Here is a 25,804-nt window from a genome sequence, read left to right on the forward strand (position 1 = left end):
GTTCCCATTCAGCCAAAAGAGTATTTGTTAAGTCGAGAATGATGTTAGGCTAGAAGAAGTGACTTAAATTGGCATTCAAATTCATTCCAAAAATGTTCAAAAGCATTATCATATCTCCAAGCAGGCCACTCATGTTCCTCCAAACAAAACTGGTCAAAGCATATCTTTAGGGAGCTGCTTTGTACAGCCATGCTGGAAAAGGGTATTTTCAAATCTTAGAACATAATTGTCTAAAATTTCTTTATATGCTGTAGCATTAACAGTATCCTTCACTGAAAACACCAGAACTCCATCATTTGGGGTATGTCTACATCATTTTTTATATAGGTAGGTCTGATGGTCAGTTGTCCACAAAGTTGGACCATATAGTGAAAAAAAATTCCAGGCAAGTTCCAATCACAACCAATGTAGATGTTATGTTCTAGTAATCATCTCAGCTCCCAACTTGTATACCATGATACCAGAGACTGTTGGAATAGTGTAGTAAGTATGACTGTAATTTAGTTAAAATGGCTTAAAATGTAATAATGTAATATAGAAAAGAAAATTCCATGGCACCTTAATTTTTTTCTTTGTCAATGATGTTTTTTAAATTCTTTGCAAATTTAAGTCATTTTTTTAAGATTCAAAGACATAATCAATGTCAATATTAATATTTTCAGCTCTTTGGATTAGATTTAAATTAAGTTATTACAAGCGGAATTTGGTTAATTAATACGAATAACAGCGCCTTTCCAATAACCAAGTATTCCTTATCTTCTTGGTGTTAAAATATCTCAGATTTTAGCATTAGAGGGTCGCCTGCGACAGTTCACAATACACTTAGAAGTCCATACCTTTAAAGTGGGGGAGACATGAGGGCATTCTGGTGAGCCTGGGTATCAGGTCCTTAGTAGCAGTGGAGAGATGGCACTGAAGGCAGCACTTTGTAGAGAAGAAGCAGCTCTGGAGGGTCTTAAAGAGGAAGTAAACTCTACCACTCTGATGCTTCTCTTCATTTAGTCCATTATAATAAGTAATTATCAGACTATAGCCACTGTAATCCAGCCCAAATCGCATATTACTTACTGTTTAAAGAAGCTTTACCAAACTTGTTTCCAGGGGTTAGGCAGCGCCATCTTAAGTATTGTTTTCTGAGTCCACAGTGGAGTGTATTTCCGCCCTTACATTGAGCACTACCTGTACTGTTAACCAAGCCTCCTTCTCAATCCAACGTTTCTATGGAAACCCTTCTTCCCTGTTCATAGCTGACTTATTTTATTTCATAGTATTTACTTGTGCTGATGTCTAATGTTTCCCTTTGTCAGTCTTATCAGCTTCAGCTGATAAGACTGCAGTAATGGCCAGGTTTACATTGTATGGCATGCCACATGGTGTGTAGGAGGAAGCTCTGAATGATTCTGAAGTCTCCTGGGAGTTAAAGGTTGTGCCATAGGAAGTCCTGATAACAGATAGATAAGACATAGAGAGTGTGCCGTAAATCAGGGGAGATCTGGGCATGCTCAGTGACTTCATTCTAAAGAACAAAAAGGATTACAACAATACTAAGCAAGTAAGGAGATATCTACAAGCAGTGTTCATTAGGGTTTTTTATGCTGATTTACATGGGACAAAGTTGTGGGGGAGGATTTACAACCACTTTAAAGGAAAGAGAACGGTGCCTCTAAGTGCAGTGGTTAAAAGATTTATTACGGGCACAATGGGATTAAAAACACTTACAAGATAGTAAGAGGTCATAGGCATATTATCGCTGTCATATTTGTCATATTTGTCTGGGGGAGGGAGAGCCATCCTGCAGCTGTTAGAGTCCCTGGTGAAGTGGATTGGCGAGAAGGTGAATGTGATGAGGCGGCCCGGATTCTGGAACCAAGCTGGAACGGCATGGGTCCATTACCAGGCTCTTTGGGTCTGGTATGAATATTAAGGGGAATCCCAAACCAAAAATGAAAAAAAAAAAATTGCATGGGAATCAGAAGCCAGTGTAGGGATTGGCAGAGAGGAGTGGCAGGCACTGAGCGGTTGGTAATTTAGATGAGTCTGGCAGCAGCATTCATGATAGACTGACAAGAAAAGAGGTAGTAGGTGAGAATGCAGTTGTAATAGTCAAGGCGAGAGATAAGGGAGCGAATGAGTAGCTTGGCAGTTTAATTCATTAAAAAGGGGCGAATTTTAGAGATGCTACAGAGGTGAAGTCTACAAGCTTTTGACAACGATTGAATTTGGGGCTGAAAGGACAGGTCAGAATCTAGGATTACACCTAGTACACTGGCATGAATGGAGGGATTGATGATTGCATTATTGATCTTGATGAAAATGTGATGGAGGTGAGGAGGGGGGGTACTACTCTAATGCTCCTATCACTGATATCAGCCAGCATGACATGCAATGAACTGGTGCACATCGTATAAAACAGCTTGTCAGGCTACAATATGCTGCAGAAGGATGGCAACCAATCGCACACAGGACGCCAACTTATTGTGACCAAAACTCAACTAGGTAATGTAATATGGCTTCAGCTCTGCTCTCCACCTGCAGTAGAGGCTTCTCATATATGTTTTGCTTCCTAGAGGGCTTAATCATTGAGGCCTCAGTGATTAAGCCTACTAGGGGCAAAATGCAACTGAGGGACCTCTCCTGCAGGTAGACTGGAGAGCAGAGCTGAAGCCAGTTTACATTACCTGGTTTTGTTTTGATCACAGTGAATCAGTGCCCTGTGTTTGATCGGTTGCCATTTTTCTGCAGAATGATATCTGCCCAGATAGCAAGGATAACTTGCCACAAATTTGTATCACTGTTAAATTGTAAGTCTGTTAACTTGTACATTTTCACTGGTAAGTTGTACACTTGCAGAGCACTTGAAGCACAAGTTCTAGCTGATACTTATCCAATTTGTATCAAATTTGCTTGGCAATTCTCTAGGAAGAGCAAAGTAGCAGTGTTGAGTCTACAGCAAGAGCTCTGCAAGTCTACAGTATGAAAATTCAGCCACAGTGACCTCTGTGGTGGGATGACTATTGCACAACATAACTGAACCAGAACTTGCAGCAGACTTGTAGAATGTTTGCAAAGAAAGTTGATCTGGAGTCAAGCAACTGTGCAACAAACTTGTGAAGCCTGGCAAGTCTAGCATTAGCTTAGCAAGTCATTTTCAAACTTGCAGCACAATTGTTTGCTAGCTGGGTGCATTTATTCTGTTTTCCCTGTGCTTATATGGGGTTTTTCCCATACTCCAAAGACATGCTGGTAAGTTAATTAGCGCCTTTTTAAATTGACCTAGGATGTTTGTGCGATGAGGAACTTAGATTGTAAGCTCCTTGAGGGCAGGGACTGATATGAATGTACAGTATGCATAGTGCTCTGTAAATTGTCAGTACAATATACAGTAATACCTGTAATAAATAATGCAGTGTACTGCATGCCATACTTTTTTTAATGCACGCCACAGCAGCATAGTGATGTGAACTGCCATGACTAGACTGGTTAAGGTAGGTACCATAGGTTTTCCGCAGCCTATGACATTAGTGCGTGCACCCCAAAGCTCAAACACAGATATGTGTATATATAAGAAGGCCAGTACAACCGTTTCGTATCAGATTCGTTTCATACACTTTACAACCAATTCCTATCCGATTCATTTTACTTTACTGTAAGGTGTTCGTCTTCTAGATTCCCCTGGATAGCCTAGGCTGGAGTGGCTCAATGGAGGTCCCAATCGCCGGCGGATAACCAATACACATACACTCGAGAGTACGTGGTAACTGATTACAAGGTTTAATGGGAGAGTGGACCGTCTTTTATGTGGTACTCCACAAAGCCCTGCCCCGTGAGGGGCCAATCGGGTGATTTACACATACATCGACAATTTCTTAACTCATGATATTAGTTCATTCCTGAAATGTAGGTAAAAGGTTATCTCCTGACAGTTATTTTGCCCTTTCAGCATCTACTGACTGACCATATTCTTGCGTAACCAGTCCTTATCTAGCTTTGTGCCTCTCAGCAATGTATAGAGACGAAACTACAGGCAAATGTTTCCTGAGATATCAATATCTTGCATAGACCCTCTGGAGAGACATACAGATATCTGTCATCTAGTCACGCTATTTTGTACATAGTTTGTCACGTACGCCAGTATGCTTGTGTGTCTTAATTCTGAACCTATTGAAATGCAAACCTAAGCATATTAGTCTTAGATTTTGATCTTTGGTAATTTCAATAGGTATCCCCTTATAATCCTCCCTTTGATCATTCTGTGATTTACATAATGATCATTCCTTTTCTAATTTAATAGCACAGGCTTCATACTCCGAACCCTCGTGCTCTTGGTTTTTATACCATACCGTTGGATCTTTAACAATGGAAGTGAGTTTCAGATCCTCCGGAGCGGCCATGTTTCCCTTTTTACATAAACATTTGATTATCTTATAACAGGTATATAAAAATAGAATGAAGAGAATCACAGTGGCAATTGTCATGGCAGTGTTTCGGAGCCAAGATATTAATCCCCCAAAACTAAAGCTGCTCGAGAATGGATCCCAGTTTTTTCCTATGTTTCTTGCCTCTTTCTGTAGTTTATTTACCTCTTCCCTGTGTTGGGCAATAACGTCATAGTAGTCTGGGACTTCGATGCTGGTATTATGAATCCAGGTACAGCACTCATAATCCTCAGTAGTCTCACAGAGGCCAGTAAGGGCTGCACTCATACTTTCTATAGCCAACTCATGTAGTTCTAGTTGCTTCCTAATTGCCCTAGTTTCTAGATTTAGTTTGGTTATGTCATCAGAATTTTTCTCCAGAATCTCATCAATTATGCCAGTGTAATTATTTAATCTTTTCATTAGGTCAATTCCCCACCCTGTCCAGGAAGGGAACCATGCCCAGGCCATATCTTTTTCTAAAAACAATTCTCGTTTATTACGGTGTCTAAGGGGATATCTAGGATGCATGCTAGCTTCAAGGAGGTGACTTCCCTTGTTATCCCCTAATACCCCCATGATAGGAACCAGGGCTGCAAGGTAACACCACCCCTGGGGTTTGGTTGGGATCCAGGGGTGACAGAGTTTGCCGCAGCATATATATGTGGTATTTCCTAGAGCTAGGGGCCGTTTATGGAACACGTTCCTAAGAGTATCAGAAAGGCCAGAGAGCATCAGAATTGACATTAATTGGTGTATTGTAGACTTGGTACTGGAGCTAAGAAAGTCTAAAAAGGTGGCATTTATGGTGGGATCTGAAGTATGGAGGAAAGAAGGACTGTTAAGCGATGTCATTGAAATGTTAAGTTTTGCTTGTTTGCAAACCTCGGCTCCATCTGTGGTGTTTCCCAGTTGGAAACACCAGTCTGGGAAGTGGCTTCTACCTATAATTTGGAAAGTGAGGGTTTTATTTGAAAGGGTCCTAGTAACATTCGTTAGGACGATAGGGGGTGTTCCATTAAGGAGGGGGGTAAAATTCAAGGGGACTGCCATGAGAGGGATTCTAGCTGTACTGGGATGTAGCTTGCTGCAGATCCAGCATTTCTCAAAACCGGATTTTTGAGCATAGCTATATTTGAATTTTAGTAGTAACATCTTGTCAGTCAGTCCCTTAGGTGACTCATTAACGGGTATAATACTTCTACTATGTCTTTGGCCGGGGGTATTATTCATCTTAGGTGGTCCACATATCCCTTTTAATAGACCTAAGTCTTTTGGATGATATATACAGTTGGCTATAAACCATGTGGGCAGGAATACAAGTAGTACCAGACTACCCCAAAGGCATACAGCCTTCCCTGACACTGAAGGTAAAAACATTTCTACAAGTTCTTATGCTTGTCCTTCTTCCTCGCTATTGTGTAGGGTTTCAAGGGTTAATTGTCCAATGCCTTCCTGAATCTCTTGCAGTTCCGGTAGCTGTTCGGGTGGGTCGGGTTCTTCTTCAATAGGTGGGGGGTCAGGGGTTGTGGGAAGCGGTGGGCACTTTTTCAGCCTGCTGGCGTGGATCCAGGTGTTTCCTAGGTCAGTCAGGACCGCAGTTCTGGACACCTTTTCAACCTTCCAAGGTCCAGAGTAGATTGGTCCGATCCTCTTTTTGTGGGCCAGTTGTTTGACTAGCACTTGATCTCCTGGGATGAAGAGGTGTGTTGGCTCTGTGGAGAGAGGAGAGAAGGTGACAGAAACTTGTTCGTTCGTTTCATGAAGCATACTTACCAGGTTTTTCACGTACATTTCCTGTTGGGAATAAATGTCAATATCAGTGTCTTGGTCTAATGGGGGTAATTCTATGTTTGCGGGGACTCCCATCAAAATTTCAAAAGGTGAAAGTTTCGTTCTGGCGTGGGGTGCCGTCCTAATCTGGAATAGCACAGAAGGGAGGTGATCAAGCCATCCCTTCATTGTGCCCCCTGTGGCCTTTTTCAATTTATCCTTTATATTTCTATTCATTCTTTCCACTACCCCTGCGCTTTGAGGGTGATAGGGGATGTGTAGTTTCCAATTTAGCCACAGCCTGGGTAACGGAGGAGCTGAATGCAGGTCCCCTATCTGACCAAATAGATGTTGGTATGCCAAACCTACAAATCCAGTTATTCAGCAAGCATTTTGCTGCTATATTGGCTGTCTCACCTGCACAGGGAGTGGCTTCAACCCAGCCTGAAAATTTATCGACGACAACGCACAGGAATTTTAGGTTCCCCTTTTGTTTTGGCATGTGTGTGAAGTCTACTTGTAAATCTGTAAGGGGACCTATTGGTGGGGGTAGATGACCATGTAGGCCATGCCGTTTGCCCTGCACATTGTTTTGAGCACAGGTAAGGCAACTTGTGGTCAGGAGTTTGACTTGTTTGTTCAAGGCGTTTGTGCAGAAAGATTTGGTGTACATAGTGGCTAAAGGGACGGCACCTATGTGTCCTGGACCATGAAGGTAGGAGAGAATTAGAATACTGCTTGCCTCAGGTATTCCCAATATCTTCCCCTCTTTTGACCACAGACCCTCTGGGTCTTTGGTCAAGCCAGCCTTCACCCAATACAAGACATCTTCCTCAGTGGCTAATGATTGCATTTGTGCCACTACAGATTTAAAGTTAGGACAGGTGAAATGATCCTTAAAGTACATGGACGTGGGGGTGGGCTCCTGGGTGGAGGACTGGGCTGCCTTTTTCGCTTCTCAGTCAGCTAAGGCATTTCCCTTGGAAAGTCTGCTATTATCTGAAGAATGTGCTTTTACTTTAATTATTGCCACCTCTTTTGGGAGCAAAATAGCCCGAAGAAGTGCCTGAATCTGGGTAGCATTGGAAATAGGTTTATTATCCGCTGTTTTAAAACCTTTTTTTGCCCATATTACTCCGAAGTCATGCACCACCCCAAATGCATATCTACTGTCTGTGTAAATGTTCACCTTCTTATCTGTAAATAAAATGCAGGCCCTGGTGAGGGCTTCTAGTTCAGCCACCTGAGCCGAAGAGGGGGGCAGTGGTTTGGCTTCTAATACCTTGTTTGGCAACTGGACTATTGCATATCCTGTTTGTAAGGTGGAATCGGAGGGACGGGAGCAACTACCGTCCACAAAAACATCGTCTGCATTGGTAATCGGTACATCGGTGAGGTCTGGTCTTGGTGATGTGATAGACTCCACTTGTGTTATACAGTCATGAAACTGGTCTGGGTCTCGTGGTAGGCGTAACATGGAGTGCAAAAGACGGACGGCAGGGTTGTTGGCGGGAACATATTTGAGAGACAGATTGTCTGTGTTCATGAGGGAAATCTCATATCCACTGAGTCTTTGTGAGGTCATGTGTTGGGTGTTCATGTTCTGTATGAGGTGGGTGACAGAATGTGTGGTGTAAAGCGTCATCGGGTGTCCCAAGACCATCTTGTTGGCATCTTGTACGGCCATAGCACAGGCGGCTAAATTCTGAAGGCATGATGGCATGCTTTGAACCTGAAGGGGGAGTTTTTTAGATAGGTAGGAGACAGGGCAGTAGCCTGTTCCATGCTGTTGTGTCAAAACCGCGGCAAAAGAGGTCCCCGAGACTACACAGTATAGTTGAAAAGCTTTACCATAGTCTACCAACCCCAGGGCGGGTGCACATGACAAACTGTTCAATAGGGCCTGGAAGGCCTTAAGCCGTTCCTCTGTCCAATCAACCTGCCTAGGGGCTGTTGAGGCGGTGGCCTCTCTTAGTATGCCATCATAATGAGAACAGTCGGGGATCCACTGGCGGCAATATACCACAGCGCCCAAGAATGAGAGCAGGGCTGCCTTGTCTTTTGGGGGGCTCAGAGCTTGTAGGGCTGCGGCGCGTTTGGGGGAGACCATCCTTGTCCCCCCTTTCAGTATGCACCCCAAGTATTCCACTTGTGGCATACACCACTGTATCTTCTTTCTGGATGCTAAATGCCCGATGTGGGCTAGATGGTTCAACAGAGATGTGGAATCGACCGCACAATCTTCAGCAGTGCGACTGCACAAGAGCAAGTCGTCCACATACTGTATTAGTACCGACCCTCGCTCAGGCGTCCAAGATTTGACAGTCTCATTGAGTACCATAGAGAAGGCAGCAGGACTATCAACATACCCCTGAGGCAGGCGTGTCCAGGTTAACTGACCCGTCAACTGGCCCTCCGTCCAGGAGAAGGCAAACATAGGCTGGGCCTCTTCCGCAATGGGAATGCTAAAGAAGGCATTTGCTAAATCAATCACTGTGTAGCATAGAGAACGTGCCGGTATACATGAGAAGATAAAAGTGATGTCTGAGACTAGGGGTGGAAGTGGAATCACTTGTTTGTTAACTGCCCTTAGGTCTTGTACAAGTCTCCACTCCCCACTGGCCTTTTTTACGGGGTAAATGGGCGTGTTCCAGGGACTGATGATTGGTTTCAGGATACCTTTTGATCTGTAATCATTAATTTGAGGGGAGATGCCTTTGACTTTCTCTGGGGGTAGGGGATACTGTTTTTGATATTGTATCCCCGCATCTGATCGCATTTGGGGTGCATATGGTGTGCAATTAATAAAGCCCACACTACCTTTGTTTTCTGCCCAAATTGTGTGATGGTCAAGGGAGGAAGGTATCATTAGAAAGAAACTCCTGTGTGCATGTCTTTTTGGGCTGTGTAAGTCCCAAAGAGGGGAACTTGCAGTGAGGGAGCCGTCTTTGTCAAACTTAATGGTAATGTTCAACTGGGATAGTAAATCTCTGCCCATTAGGGACACTGGACAGGAAGTCAGGACAGCGAAACTCTGCATACATAGCTCTAGTCCATCCGGGGTAGAGACTGGTAAAGGCGGGGTGACGGAATGAGTAACCGATGTCCCATTTATTCCAATAGAGTGTCCCTCAGTACACAGTGGTGTGTCATACCTCTCATCATTTAATGAGCTAAAAGTGGCACCTGAATCAAGCAGGAAACACACTATGTGGTTGTCTACGCGTAATATAACTTGTGGTAGACTCTTCCATGATAGGTTGTGGCACACCAGACTGAGGGAAGGGACATACTCTAGGCATCCCTATTGGGGGTGTGTTTGTCGGGTAGACGGCCACTGCATGGGGATTCGAGGGGGAGGTCTGTTAGAGGTTGGGGTGTAGGGTGGCTGTGCAAGCGCATGGTTTTGAGATGGTGTTTGGGGAGGTGGCGGATATTGGGGGTACCTTGTAGTGTGAGGGGGGCGATTAGCAGCGTTGTACCCCCTTCCCCTGCCCCTCGGATAGCTCGCCCTCTGTCTATATGGGCACTGTGATTTCCAATGTCCCTGTTCCCCACAATTGAAACATCCTTGGTCAGGTGGGTAGGGCTGCATGGTCATGAGGTGCGGTGGTGAGGATGAGGTTTCAGGTGTGACTAGGGTTTGTGTTTGTGTCAAGGAGGGGAAAATTCCCCCTTTTTGTTCAAAGACTCCTGAAGTCTCTCTGGACCTAGCGTCCTTCATGAATTCATCTGGTACTTGCTCCGCCCATTTGGGGTTTGTGAATTTGAGCAATTGCGTCACTTTGGGATCGCCTCCCGACATGATGGTAGTAGTAAATAATTGTGGTGTGGCCCCATCTACAGCTTTCCATAGGGAGTATACTCTGGTACAGTAATCATAGAATTTCTCTTTAGGTCCCTGCTTGGCTAGGATCAGTTCTTGGAGTGCAGATGATCCTTTGTATAATTTGGACCAATGACCTCCCATGCCTTTCCAAAAGGATATCCAATCCTTATTGGTCTGGATATGGGTTGCCCATAGGTCGTCTACAGGGGCTTCTTCTGGGCTGTCTGGGTCTACAATGCTAAGAATACCTTTTATGTCATCTTTGTCAAGCCCTGTGCCTGCACTATATTTTGCCAGAAAGGTACCTGCATCTCGTGGATACTTCTTGGGATTGGGACATAGTTCTTTTATTTTGGAGAGTGTACCCAAAGGTAATGGTATATGCACCTCGGTGTTCCCCATGGTCATCAAAGGTGCTTTGAATGAAGCCCCTACTACTTCTTCCTCAGTTTCCTCTTCTATGGATGATGTCCCTTTTTTACTAATTGGACCTGACTCCTCAGTTTTGGGAATAGGTGTCTCTTTTGTATGGCTTCTTGTAGTGGTGGGGGCAGCGATATAATCCTATCCTGCGCTTCTTTTAACACTTCCTCCTTCTTCCCTAATTGCCTTCTTAACTTTTCTAGTTCCTTTTTTAAGTCCTCCATCCTTTGTTCCTCTCTCTCTCTTCCCTCCTGGAATTCCTTCTCCCTTTCTTCCAAGTCTTTCTGATACATTTCTAACTCTATTTTCCTATCCACTTCTACCTTTTCTGCCTTATTGAGGGCTATTTCTTTTTGTTTTAGTTCTTCCATAAGTGTTTCTAACTCAGTTCTCCTTTTCCCTATTCTCTCTTCTTCCTCCTTTTTCCTCTCTTCAAACTCTTTTATCTTTGCCTCTAATTCCTGCTTTTCGGGACTACCCACTTCTTCTTGTCCTGTAACTTCTTCCTGTCTCCCCTCTTCCTCTCTGCCCCTACTTACTTGTTCCCATTGGGCCACTTGTTGTGGTGTTGCTGTGGTGTGTGCTATGGCGGCTAGGACTACAGGATCCAGTGAAGGATATAGTTGAAGGTATGGACCTGGCGTCCCATCCTCGTATTTTATCATAACATAAGGTGGGGGTGGACATTGAGGCGGGGGAGGGGGAGGTGAAGGGGGTGCAGGGGCTTCAGCCATAGTACTGGGCCCTATATTTGGAGTAAGCTTTGTAGTTTTATTAATATGCTTCTTTTTATATTTGTGTAGACATTTATCCCATGCATGGTAACAATCTTTCATATATTGAATATTTTCCCACTTCCCTGGAGGGTACGAATTTTTGTGGATTTGGCATATTTTACTTACTTCCTGCCAGTCTTCCTCAGTACAAGGACCATATGGCCCTGGGTCATGTATCCCCAATTGCTGACACCTTTCTCGGACTTGTGTCCAAAATGGTTCTACCTGGGGGCCAGGGATCATATTACTGACAAATTCATAGGGTGATGGGGTGGCCATGGCTTGGGTTGCTGCAGAATTCCCCATCTAGTAGTCTGTCTATATGGGCAGTGTGTGTCTAGTGGCAGGACACAGGTGATAACACCCGGTTTGTTCAACAATCCGGTCTCTGGTCTGGGAGTAGGATCCCTGATCTTTTGGGGCAGATGGACTTATATAAAACTATGAAGATTTACCCTTAATATACGATGAAGGGTACCTTTCCTGGTGGCGGGATATACCCCTCTTACACCAAGTCTGCAAGAGAAGCCTGTAGGTCTAGTGGTCAAAAGAATCTACCTTTCATCAATGCTAAGAAAAAGTAAACCTAGCGTGCAGCGTGAACAGGCGGGTGCTACCTCACTACAATCTGGTTCTTCATACTCTGTATTCATTTAACAACAGTTGGGTTTATTCAAACAGATATCCACTCTATATAATTATATCTTATACAACGTTAATACTCTATATACTTACACTTGCACCTAAAGAGAAACAGACATATTTTTATGGTTTAAGATTTCAGCTTTAAAACTTTACATGTACATTATCAAGTAATCACATCATGATGCATTTCATTATTTATAGTGCACTTTAAAAGTTCTCAAGTGGGCGTCCATTTAGCCAATCCTTATGTCACGGGCGTATATGATACCTCCCGTGTTAGAATATAATCATGAATATCTCTCTTAGTTTATAGTCGGACCAACCTAGTCAGACTCCTCAGTACCTGCGAACCCTTTTCACCCCCCAAGGGACCAGCCTAGTCCGTTGCGAAGGCACAGTTTATATATATATATACAATTAAATTTCTTTATAATGGTTGTTTGGACAGGTCAAGCATAAACGCCAATTACCATAAAAAGAGGTAAAGGTGTAAATGACTTACCTGTGCAAACCCCACTTCTGGTACCAAAACTGTAAGGTGTTCGTCTTCTAGATTCCCCTGGATAGCCTAGGCTGGAGTGGCTCAATGGAGGTCCCAATCGCCGGCGGATAACCAATACACATACACTCGAGAGTACGTGGTAACTGATTACAAGGTTTAATGGGAGAGTGGACCGTCTTTTATGTGGTACTTCACAAAGCCCTGCCCCGTGAGGGGCCAATCGGGTGATTTACACATACATCGACAATTTCTTAACTCATGATATTAGTTCATTCCTGAAATGTAGGTAAAAGGTTATCTCCTGACAGTTATTTTGCCCTTTCAGCATCTACTGACTGACCATATTCTTGCGTAACCAGTCCTTATCTAGCTTTGTGCCTCTCAGCAATGTATAGAGACGAAACTACAGGCAAATGTTTCCTGAGATATCAATATCTTGCATAGACCCTCTGGAGAGACATACAGATATCTGTCATCTAGTCACGCTATTTTGTACATAGTTTGTCACGTACGCCAGTATGCTTGTGTGTCTTAATTCTGAACCTATTGAAATGCAAACCTAAGCATATTAGTCTTAGATTTTGATCTTTGGTAATTTCAATAGGTATCCCCTTATACTTTACAACCGATTCGTATAGCATTAATTTCATACACTTTACAACCGATTCATATTGGATTCATTTCACTTTACAACCGATTTGTATCGCATTAATTTCATACACTTTACAACCGATTCGGTTGGATACATTTCATACATTCTACAACCGATTCATATTGGATTCATTTTTCACTTTACAACCGTTTCTTATCAGATTAATTCATGCACTCTCAGGCATGGTTACAATCATTCATAATTATAGTTCATTCCTACATACTCAATTTTCTGCTATCCTTTGATTTTTCACCTTTCTTGCAATCGTTTCAAGCATTTTTCCAGTGGCACACAATCCGTCCACACATCAGTTCACCAGTGGCACGATGCTCTCTCCCGCTGTAATGTCGTGGACACGGTGCTTGTATAGGCATAAGGGGCGTGGTCAGAGGGTGATGTCACACGGTGACCGCGCCCCTTATGACGTCCCAGTCCCAGCATGCCCCAGGACTGTGACGTCATAAGGGGTGGGGTGCACCGTGTCCACGGCAATACAGTGAGAGACAGCGTCGTGTCAACATCGAAAGAACAGAAGAAGGAAGAAGAAGAAGACGGCCATGGCGACAATGACAACGAAGGAGAAAGCCGGGTTCCTCCACTAGCAAAAGAGCCGCAAAGAGCAGAAGATAGCAGAGGAGCCCAGGGAGAAGAACCGGAAAGTGCAGAGAAGTCGGAAGAAGACCCCCGGAGCTGTCTAATAAACTACTTTAAAAACCTGTGTAGTGTGTTTTTTTATTGACACTTTTCCCGCCATATGAATGAGTAGGGGTACGATGTATACTCATTCACATAGGGTGGGGGGCCGGGATCTGGGGGCCCCCTTATTAAAAGGGTCTCCCGGATTCTGATAAGCCCCCCACCCGCAGATCCCGGCAACCAACGGCCAGGGTTGTCGGGAAGAGGCCCTTGTCCTCATCAACATGGGGACAAGGTGCTTTGGGGTGAGGGGGCCGCAGGGCGCCCCCCTTCCCCAAAGCACCCACCCCCCATGTTGAGGGCATGCGGCCTGGTACAGTTCAGGATGGGGGGTGCCTGCTCGTCCCCACCCCCTTTCCTGACTGGCCGAGCTGCGTGCTCGGATAAGGGTCAAGTGTGGATTTTGGGGGGGCACCCGCGATTTTTTTTTGGCGTAGGGGGGTTACCCTTAAAATCCATACTAGGCGATGGGGCTCGCAAGGTGTCAATCTCACCGATGAAAGCCGCAAGATTGACTTCTTTCTCTAGTCCAGTCGTACCTGGAGTCACGTTCAAAATGAACAGACTTTAGTCTGTGTGTGGGCAAGTCCGTCCATTTTGAAAGTCCATCGGATCTACGCCAAATGTCAGACGGGAAGTCTGCCGGACCAAGTCTGCCGGAAAGTCCGATCGTGTGTACACGGCATTAGGCTCAGTTAACAGCAGTTCGATTTCAGATGCGAGTTAAGTTGCACAGAATTACATGACAATTGATTTCATATTGTTGTCAATGGAGCCTGTACACATCAATGCAATTCAGCACGGAGCAATTTTGGAAACGTTTCCTGTACTACTTTGGTACAATTCCTGCAGGATTTTGGTCCCAAAGAATGTGCAAAGTAGTATGAAAGTTGCCTTCATCTCTATATCTAATTCTTTAATATATGACATATTATTAATTTTCCTTTATGCAAATTATACCAGGTTTATTAATTGTTATGATTATATTCTTCACATATATTTACTGATAAAAGATCCCCATATTACTCTCTATACGGTAACTGTACTATTGTTATTCCAAATTAATAACTGAGATGTTCCTTTATTCAATTTTGATAGCCCTATGCAATGTTAAAGCTTGTATTATTAACGTGTATTGTATCATTCTCAATAAATTATTTTAAAAAGAAAAAAAGTTGCCTTTAAGTTGAAAATCCTTGATTAATGCTGTTGTGCCTCTTTACAAGGCTACCTACCAGTTTTGTGGATCCCCCTCCTCTAATAAATTGTAAATGATTTGGTCTTTCCTTGTTGTTTAGCCCTAGTAGTTTATTCCATTCGCCGGGAATGTTTATTTGTCTTCATTCTTGTTGTAGTTGGGGTGGGTGCTGGAAGAACCATTTTGTCTTCCTGTTGTGTCCTCTCTTGATTGGTACCGAGAGATCATTTACATGATCTTTAAAGTGATTGTAAAATCTCTTGTTTTTTTATGTTAAAAATAACAAACATGTTATACTTACCTGCTCGGTGCAGTAGATTTGCACAGAGCAACTCGGATACTCCTCTTCTCGGGTCCCTCTTTGGCTCTCCTGGTCCCTCCTTCCTGTTAAGTGCCCCCACAGCCAGCAGCTTGCTACAGGGGGTACCCAAGCCGGGTCACAGCTATGTGTGTCCATTCAGACACAGAACCGTGGCCCGGCCCCCGCCCCCTTTCTCTTATCATTGGTTGACTGACTTTGAATGACAGCAGTGGGAGCCAATGGCACCACACTGCTGTATCAGTCATTCAGGAGGGAAGTCCTAGACACACAGTTTCCGGTTCTCTGAGCAGTGAACTGACAGATCGTCTGTGCATACAGAATATGAACAGCGATCTGTTAGTTTCTCTGCACAGTCCCCACCCCCTTCAGTTAGAACACTCCCTAGGATACATAATAACCCCTTCACTGCCCCCTAGTGTTAACCCCTTCACTGCCAGTGAAATTTTTTACAGTAATCAATGCAATTTTAATCGCACTGATCGCTGTATTAATGCCAATGGTCCCAAAAATGTGTCAAAATTGTCCAACGTGACCACCATAATGTCGCAGTCGCAATAAAAATCACTGATCACCGCCATTACTAGTAAAAAAAAATTATTAATAAAAATGCCATAAAACGATCCCTTATTTTGTAGACGCTATAACGTTTGCGCAATCCAATCGATATACGCTTATTGCAATTTTTTTTACCACAAATATGTAGAACACGTATCGGCCTAAACTGAGGAAAAAAATATTTTTTTTATATATATTTTGGGGATGTTTATTATAGCAAAAAGTTACAAATAATGAGTTTTTTTCAAAATTGACACTTTTTTTTGTTTTATAGCGCAAAAAAATAAAAAACGAGGAGGTGGTCAAATACCACCAAAAGAAAGCTCTACTTGTGGGAAAAAAGGACTCTTTTGTTTGGGAGCCACGTTGCACGACTGCGCAATTGTCAGTTAAAGCGACGCAGAGCCGAATCTCAAAAAGTAGTCAGGTCTTTGGCCAGCCAAATGGTCTGGGGCTTAAGCGGTTAATCTCAGGCCATATCAGCATTCTGATTGCCCTCAAAGGGCTAGTTGCATCTGTAAGACTAAATGTTCAGAGCACCCCACCCCACATTACATCAGATGTCAAGAGTCCCCTACCCTCCCTTAAAATACAGTGCACCCCCTCTTACCTTGTGCTGCTGCTGGGAAGAAGCTGGGGACATTGCTGGGCAAAAAGTATGGGTCTGGAGGAGGACCAGAGGAGGGCTGGAGGTGCGAGGGCTACATTAAATGGCCTGGAGGGCCAGATTCAGCCCACGGGCCTTGTGTTTGACACATGTGTAACATGAGGTGCTGGGGGGGGGGAGAGATGCTGCACACAGAAAGCTTTTTATCATAGAATGCATTAAGATAAAAACTTTCTGCCTTTACAGCCACTTTAACACTGTAACATGCTCCTGCAGCTCTGTTTTGTAACAATTACCTTTTATAACTAAATAAAAAGAATTAAAAAAAAGTTGCACTACATATTCGCACTGAAAGTCAGATCAATAGCAGATTGCAGCAGTGTGAAACTAATCTTAAAGATAATCCTCACCAAACCTAGACTTTCCTATAATTATGTCAATAGCTTGAAGTTGTTTACCTAGTTATCAGTCAATTTAATTTTTTGCAAACATATATCGATTTAGAAAGAGCCCAATGGAGATCAAAGAAAAATATTAATTAATATAGAGAAATAAGAAAAAGGGAACAATTTTTTTAACAGAGAATCTGGTATCTAGATATCCATCAGAAGGTTTTTAAGGTTTGACACAGGTGAGATATGATGGTCCTGATGATATATTAACCATTTTGTTTTTCCTTTTGCATGACATGTTGATACCGTGGATACGTGCCCCATGACGACATCAAATCTACGACGAAATGCGTCTGTAGGAGCGACGTACTGAGGCTACGTCCATTGTCTGCAAGCACGGGTGCGTGTATTGCAGCCGGCCGGCCACAATTTTTACTTATTGTTCCTGTTTTATACGCCTACGTCATTTGTTTTTTATATCAATAAATGTCCTATGGGTTTTACCTATGGCCATCTTATTTCTCTTTATTTGAGCCACTTTTTACCACCAATTTTTTGCAATGTTATTGGTTGCCAGTGGAGGATTTGTGTGCCGACACAGCTCAGATCGGGGGACCCTCCCACAGATGTGACGACCAGATTGTGCACTGAAACCAACTGAGGAAAAGGCCCCTTTCTCCTCATTGACTGACTGACTTTGATTGACAGCAGCGGGAGCCAATGGCACAGCACTCAGCCAATGAGGAGGGTAGTGCTGGGTAGCCAAGACACTCCTGCAACATCGCTGGATCTCGATGGGGCTCACGTAAGTATAAGGGGGGCTGAGGAGGGCTGCTGCACACAGAAGACTTTTTATCTTAATGCATTAATCAATCACTTTAGGGTTAGGTTAGGGTTAGGGTTAGGATGAGGCGTTGGGGCTATTTTTTTACTTTTTCAGTTAGGGTGTTAAAGTGGTTGTAAAGTCAAAATTTTTTTTTTTTAAATGACAAACACGTTATGCTTACCTCCTCTGTGCAGGTGGTTTTGCACAGGGCAGCCCGGACCCTCCTCTTCTCAGGTCCCTTGTTGCTGCTTGGTTCCTCCTGTTGAGTGCCCTCACAGCCAGCAGCTTGCTATGGGGGCACCTGAGCCGAGTCACAGTTCATGTTCATTCAGACACGGAGCCCAGAACTGGCCCTGCCACCGCTCTCCCCTGATTGGCTAAGTGACTTTGATTGACAGCTGTGGGCGCCAATGGTAGCGCTGCTCTGTGTCAGGAGGATAGTCCCGGAGGGCTAAGACACTCATGGACATTGCTGGAGAGAGATGGGGTTCAGGTAAGTAATTGGGGGGTGTTGGGGAGAATGCTACACACTAGACATGTGCATTAGTTTTCGTCCAAATTTTTAGTATTTTCGTCATCGTTTTAACAAACGATAACAAACATGCAGAATCCGAAAAACACAGAGAGAAAAGATTCGACATAGAGAGAAAAGATTTGACATTATAGAGACAATAGCAAAAAAGCTTGAATGTGCCTAACCTAATTCTATTGGCCCAAGATTATTCGACATAAAGAGAAAAGATTCGACATGAAGATTCGATGAAGCAGTCACCTCGAGTGGACATTTATGGTCAAATGCTCCACCCATAGGCTATAGAAAAATTCTAATGTTGGTTGACTAGTAATAAAAATTTATAAATATAAATATTACTAGTGTCATCCAACATTAGAGTTCTACTAAAACTTCTAGGTGGAATATTCAAATGGAAATGTACGATTGTGGCGTCGAACAGTTTAGCTGCTCCGTCTAATCTTCTTAGAACATTCGACAGAGACCATTAGTCTTCAATGACAGATTCGGCCTTAATTATTCCAGATTTTCAGACTAATGCATTTTCTAACGAAATAAAATAAATAAAAACGAATTTCGGGAGTAACTAAATAAATTAATTTTTCTGACGTTTACGAAATTCCCGAAACAAAATATTTCAGTGTGCACATGTCTACTACACACAGTAGGTTTTTTATCTTAATGCATTCTTCCTTTAAAACTCCTTTAATACAACTACTACAAGAGGGTGCTGATATGTATTGAGCCTTACCCAGAAAAAAATGAGATAGGAAGCTGTAAATTGCAGAGTGTACTAGACAATTTATTTATACTCAATGGTGCCAAAATCAACTACCTATGATTTTAACCCATCTTTTGTTCTTAGGTCCAAACACCGATTTTGGCAGTGTTCCATAGGCAACTAATGCTGCAAATGAGTGGTCACGCCAGCAGTCGGAAGAATTTTATTTGCAGGGACATAAGAAACTGCAGGACAAATGTCGCAAGTGCATTGACTTCCTGGGGGAATATGTAGAATAGTGTGGCAGTTACAGCTTCCTAGATCAATTTTTTCTGGGTAAGGCTCAATACACCCCCTCATACTAATACTACTACTACTACTAATAATAATACATGAATAAAATACATGTAAAATAAATGCACAAATAAAATAAAAAATATCCTGAATAAATAAGAAATAAATTCAATAAATAAATACTTGGTAATAATAACTAAATAATTAACCCCTAAACCAACCCATAACCCTTAAAATACATAAATAAATAAACACCCCAACCCTAACACAAAATAAATACAATATTATTATTATTATTATTATTATTATTATTAATATTATATTTTTTCGGTTTGGGTGTTTATTGTTATTATTATTTTTATTATGCAGAAAATCACACAAAGAGTGCCAATGGTGTATTTCTATTGAAATAAAAGCATTTTGTTGCCAAGCTTTACTTGGCAATAAAGAATGACATGACATGAAATAGTGTCAAAAACATATTTTTTTTTGTGTAAACTACATTGTAATAATTTTAATTGCTCTGAAAGTTTTTAATGACTAAAAAAACTAAACTAAATAGTCACTCCCCCGAAGAGGAATTCCATACTGAGAAAAGATGCTGGTTGACATTGCTGAACTCTCCTTTTTAATATGCTTATTGTCTGCCTGTTATGCTGATCCATATGTTTCAACACTTGAGTCACTGCACCAGACTATTTTTCTTTCCATCGCCTACTGAAGTTGGAATTTATTTTTATTTTTTTTCCATCTGCTGATCTCTGAGATGCACAATAGTAGAAAAATACATATTACGATAGATTAAAAAATCTTATGGCAGTACATCGATGAATCAATATAGATAAAAAATGAACAATTGCGTATAATAACCCAAACTTGTTGTCAAAGAAAGCATCAATTAATATATTTTTTCTACTATTGTATGATTAATAAAGTTGCCACATTTGTGCCTTTTTTATATATTCATTTATCCAGTTTTGATTTTGTACACTTTATTTCTGCCATACAAAGTCCAAGGGGGCGTTCCCCAATGCACTTTGGTGCATGTTCTCTATATGATGTTATCAAGGATGTTGGCAGCAATAACACTCTAATCAATTTCTCAAAATTTCTTCTTTGCCCTAACTAAAATCTAGTGGAACCAATTGCCTTCACCTGTGTGCAATTTAATCTCAGTATAAATACAGCTGTTCTGTTTGTTGGATAACTTTAGTGAACAACCCCCACCATGAAGGCCAAGGAATACAACAAACAGGTCAGGGATAAAGTTGTGGAGAAGTTTAAAGCAGGGTTAGGCAATAAGAAAAATATACCAAGCTTTGAACATCTCATGGAGTGCTGTTAAAATCCATCATCTGAAAATGTAAAGAGTATGGCACAACTGCAAACCTACCAAGACATGACCATCCACCTAACCTGACAGGCTGGGCAAGGAGAGCATTAATCAGAGAAGCGGCCAAAAGGCCCATGGTAACTCTGGAGGAGCTGCAGAGTTTTACAGCTCAGGTGGGAGAATCTGTTCACAGGACAACTATTAGTCGTGCTCTCCACAAATCTGGCCTAAATGAAAGAGTAGCAAGAAGAAAACCATTGGTATAAGAAAGCCATAAGAAGTCCTGCTTGCAGTTTGTGAGAAGCCATGTAGGGATACAGCAAACATGTGGAAGAAGGTTCTTTGGTCAGAAGAGATCAAAATTGAACATCCTGGCCTAAAAGCAAAACGTTGCCTGTGGTGGAAAACTAACACTGCGCATCACCCAGAACACATCATCCCCACCGTGAAACATGGTGGTGGCAGCATCATGTTGTGGGGATGCTTTTCTTTAGCAGGGACAGGGAAGTTGGTTAGAGTTGATGGGAAAATGGATGGAGCCGAATACAAGGCAATCTTAGAAGAAAACATGTTAAAGTCTGTAAAGTACTCGAGGCTGGAGTGGAGGTTCACCTTCCAGCAGGACAATGACCCTAAGCATACAGCCAGAGCTACAATGGAATGGTTTAAATCAAAACATATGCATGTGCAGTCCAGACCTAAATTGTGAATATGTGGCAAGACTTGAAAATTGGTGCTCACAGACGCTCTCCATCCAATGTGACGGAGTTTGAGCTATTTTTCAAAGAAGAATGGGCAAAAATATCACTATCTAGATGTGCAAAGCTGGTAGCGATATCCCCAAAAAGACTTGCAGCTGTAATTGCAGCAAAAGGTGGTTCTACAAAGTATTAACTCAGGGGGGCTGAATGTAAATTTACGCCGCACTTTTCACATATTTATTTGTAATAAAAATGTGAAAACCATTTATCATTTTCCTTCCACTTATGTGCCACTTTGTGTTGGTCTATCACATAAAATCCCAATAAAATACATTTACATTTTGGGTTGTGACATGACAAAATGTGGAAAATTTCAAGCTTTATGAATCTTTTTTCAAGGCGCTGTATATGGAAGTTATTGGCCATAAAACAGGTATGGGGGCCCGGGTACAGCCCTGAGGGATATGTAGCATTGATTTTGATGATGCTTAAAGTGAAACAATAAAAAAAATAATATATATTTTAAATATGTTGCCTGGTCCCCTTAGTCGGCCTGTAAAGTGGTGCATCTATACCGTGTATAAAACCTGCTGCAGCAAACCTGACATTTAAAAAAAATTAATTTAAATTGCTGGCAATATATTACCATAGCCGGCAATTCAAAAATATTTAAAAAAAGAACCAGAGTGGGGCCCCCCAATCCATATCAGACCCTTTGGCCTATTTTGTTTATTTAAGTGTTAGTCAGCTGCATGATTTTCTCTTCCAGGGTGTTCCCCAAATCCTCATGTTGGAGGTATGCTCACCGTCTCCAGTGCTCACATCCTTCTCTGTTCCTCAGGCCAGGTTTAATGACGATGACAAGCCTGAGACCTGGGCAGCATGAACACAGCCTCTAGAAATACAATGCTACAAATGACAGCACTTACATCATAAGATGTGCACCTTTCTCAGTCTGCAGCATAGAAGACACCCAGCCACCAGCAAATCAGAAAAGGTCCCTTGGTTGACATATAACCCACCAGAAGACACCTAGAGTTGAGCTATATCAATTAGGGTTTATTACTTGACACATGGGCATTTAGGAAGAATATATTACCCAGTGATCTATCCCAAATCCATACTAGGACACTCATTTTCAGGCTACTTCTGGTTCTATACATCAGACATGTACCAACAGTCAACACAAACTCCCAAAAACAGTTCTGTGAGACAGGAAGTGAGCAAAAATCTCTCCACTACACGCAAAAATTAGTGGAGCATTTGGCTACTTTTTATATATGATTCAATTAAATAACATGTTTTAACAGATATTTTTTTTTTCTTTATAATTTACGGGATGCTTTAATTAAAAACAGGGGTTCGCAACAGATGGAAAAGATACAGAAAACAGGGAAGAAAAAGGAAAGGATATCAAATAGGCAATGTTATAATAATAAAGTGTTACAAAACCCACAACAATAAAAACAGTCTGTATGTGCAGTAAAGCTATACTTATGCCACGTACACAGAATCGGAATTCTCGTCGGAAAAAGCTCTGATGATTTTCCCGTCGGAATTCTGTCGGAATCCCACTCAAACTGCCTTGCCTACACACGGCCACACCAAATTCCAACCGCCAAGATCGCGGTGACGTAAAACATGTACGATGGGACTAGAAAAAGGAAGTTCAATACCTAGCAGCCAATAGCTTCCATTTCGTAGTTGAATCTGAGCATGCATGAGTTTTTGCACGTCGGAATTGCATACAATCTGAATTTTTTTTCATCGGGAAAATTGAGAACATGCTATCAAATTTTTGCTGGTGGGAATTCGGCCAGCGAAATTTCCGATGGAGCATACACACGGTTGCATTTTCCAATGAAAAGCTCTCATTGGTCTTTTGCTGGCTGAAATTCCGATCGTGTGTACGCGGCATTACTGTGGAACCTAAGAGATTAATCTTCCAGTATGTAAAAAGGCTGTTTGATCTTCTATCTGATTCTCCCCTTATCTGCCCCTAATCTATCTGCTGATAGAACAGAGGTTAGGAGACATGCTCAGTTTGGTGTGTATTGCTGGAGAGTCCCAATTTTCTTTCTTTTTATGCAATATTAGGGAGCACAGGATGCACACAGTCCGTCCAATATTGTTCCTCCCCGTTATCTTTTTTTTTATATTTATTTCATCTCCCCTTATATGCAAAGGTTTGAGCCTACTGTCAGCTGGTCCGGGTTCTCTTCTGATCTGGGAACCGTGATTCCTCTGTCGTGGGGGTGGGTGCCCTTGCTCTGCACATCGACGCTGCGCCCCTTGCGCCAAACATGCGGCTTTACACTAATTGGCTCTGCTTCACACTATGTGGTGCCGCTACCCCAGTGTCCTTGTTTTACATCCCACTTGCCAGGTGACTCAGCCGTTCAGGTGATGGCGCCTACCCCTCTCTCTCTGCGCGTTGCGTGACATTGGGGGTGTCCTGTGGCTGAGACCATATAAGCTCATTCCCTGGTGGCCCAGTGTCCTGGTCTGGTTCTCCTTTGCATCATGCACTTCTGTGGATTATGGTTCTTATGTTTTACTAAGAGGTACTACTTTTTGGTCATTGACTTGGTTACCTGAAACTCATTGTTTAACAGACCTAAGTCAGTGTCTTTAGTTTCGTAGACATTAGGCAAGGTTCGTAGACATTAGCTAATATAATTTATTTTTTCCAACCCTTTAGGTCAACCCTTCAGGACTGAATATGTTTCTAAACCTTTGGGTAAGCTGTAAAATAAGTTATTGCAATGGGTACGTTTCGTCATAAATAAAGATAGCAATGTCTTTCCAACAGTTTGGTATTCTTTATCTTCCTGGGGTTAAAAAATCCCATATTTCCCATATTTCTGCTTTGACATATCACTATACAATGAAAAGTCCATAGTTTCAAATTTGTTATGGTTGGGTTATTTCAATCAGCTAAAAAATGTGTCCATGTTCTGGTGGAAACACCGAAAATGCAAACAGGAGTAAAATGGCCTATAGTTTAAGAAACCTTGTAAAATGTCTTTAATGTTCACATAAAGGAAAATGATATTGGACTGACACTATGACCTTACAGTCCACCTACAAGCCTTTAACAGTCCACCTAAAAGCTTTACTAATGTAAAAATGTGTTTATGTGAATTACTTTACTTTAAGCAGCGGAGAGCATCAATAATGGATTGTTTCAGTTTTACATTGCTCATGATTAACACAAGAGAGTGCAAGCTTGGATAGGCAACCAGGAAAATAAGGCATAATAAAAGAAAAACAGGGCTGTCTGACTGCACACTTAAGGGAAACAAAATTCCACTTATAAAATAGAGGATATAAAAAATAAAAAATGAGACCATATTCCTAATAGCACTTAGAAGGACGTCAAGTTGATCTTTTGTAAATCCAGTGTTATTATTGCTCATATTACGGGTGTGCTTGAAGAGCGGTACCACCAAAAAGAAAGTGGCTACACAAAATATGAGAAATGGGACAAAGGATCCAACACCGATGATAATGTGTACGCTGACATAGTTCATGTGTAGATGTATTTTTTCAGTTATTGTTCCATTGTAAATATGGGTGGAATTTACCTTGTGAAATGAATTTACACACCATCCATATGGAAGACTTGAAAGAAGAGACACCATCATTGACCCCAGGAGAAGCCAGGGGACCATCCCAGAGATTCTCATCTTGAGTTTTATGAATAATCTGTTGCTGTAGTTGGTAATCTTCAGACAGTAGAAGACACAGAGCACAGTGCCCCACCACAGGCTGCAGAACTCTACAAATTCTTGTGCGGTGATTATATAGTCAGCGTATATCTTGACCAAATTCCTGAACTCCTCGAAAATCACCAAAAAAATTCTACATGCTGACTGCATGACAAGAATAATCCTCACGGAGCCCAGGCTTGCCATGATTATGTCAATGGATTGCAGCTGTTTACCTTGTAACCAGTCAATTACATTTTTCATGAAAATGAATCCATTTAGAAAGAACCCAATGAAGATCAAAGCAAAAATAATAACTAATGAAAAACCAAAAAGAGCAGAATGCATGTTTTCTTCAAGGTGACATGTACTGGTAACAGCGAATCTATTTTTTCATCAATATTCAGGAGAAGTTTTTTTTTTTGTTTGACACAGACTGCTCTGTGAGATATGATAGTCCTGAAAATATATTAAACATAGATCTGTTTGCAATATGTTTTGCATATCATTTGGATACTCAAATCTGTGAATATATTTATAGTCTTTACATTTGAATAAAAAATCCTGTGCACCTCAGTTATTTTAGGTCATGACCTTTATCGAGGATTTACTTCTACACTAATAGCAATCTCTTTTTGTCAAGGGCAACAAAGAAATTACAACATATGGTGTATACTCTATTATAACATTCTCAAATTGTTGGTGTATACTATATATTATATCACCACTTGCCCACCAGAAGGTTTTTCCCCCCTACATGACTAGCCCAATATTTTGATATTCAGTGCTGTGCTACTGGCAATTGCTCTTTAATCACTTAAGCCCCGGACCATTTTGCTGGCCAAAGACCAGAGCACTTTTTGCGATTTGGTACTGCATCGCTTTAACTGACAATTGCGTGAAACTACATTGACATACTTTTT

At 41.9% G+C, this 25,804-nt stretch overlaps 1 protein-coding gene across 1 annotated transcript; it reads right to left on the minus strand.

The window, feature by feature from the left end:
• Positions 1 to 24,320: 24,320 nt before the first annotated feature.
• Positions 24,321 to 25,229, minus strand: LOC143986811 (taste receptor type 2 member 2-like). The gene has a single exon (XM_077485219.1). The coding sequence runs from the start codon at positions 25,227 to 25,229 to the stop codon at positions 24,321 to 24,323; it is 909 nt and encodes a 302-aa protein (XP_077341345.1).
• Between the last annotated feature and the right edge of the window lie 575 nt (positions 25,230 to 25,804).

The sequence above is a fragment of the Lithobates pipiens genome, unplaced genomic scaffold (assembly GCF_037356315.1).
Source record: "Lithobates pipiens isolate NorthernLeopardFrog02 unplaced genomic scaffold, aLitPip1_a1.2 Scaffold_18, whole genome shotgun sequence".
Lineage (NCBI taxonomy): Eukaryota > Metazoa > Chordata > Amphibia > Anura > Ranidae > Lithobates > Lithobates pipiens.

Coding starts and splice junctions, on each gene's coding strand:
- LOC143986811 (XM_077485219.1), bottom strand. CDS start 25,229: ATGCATTCTGCTCTTTTTGGTTTTTCATTAGTTATTATTTTTGCTTTG.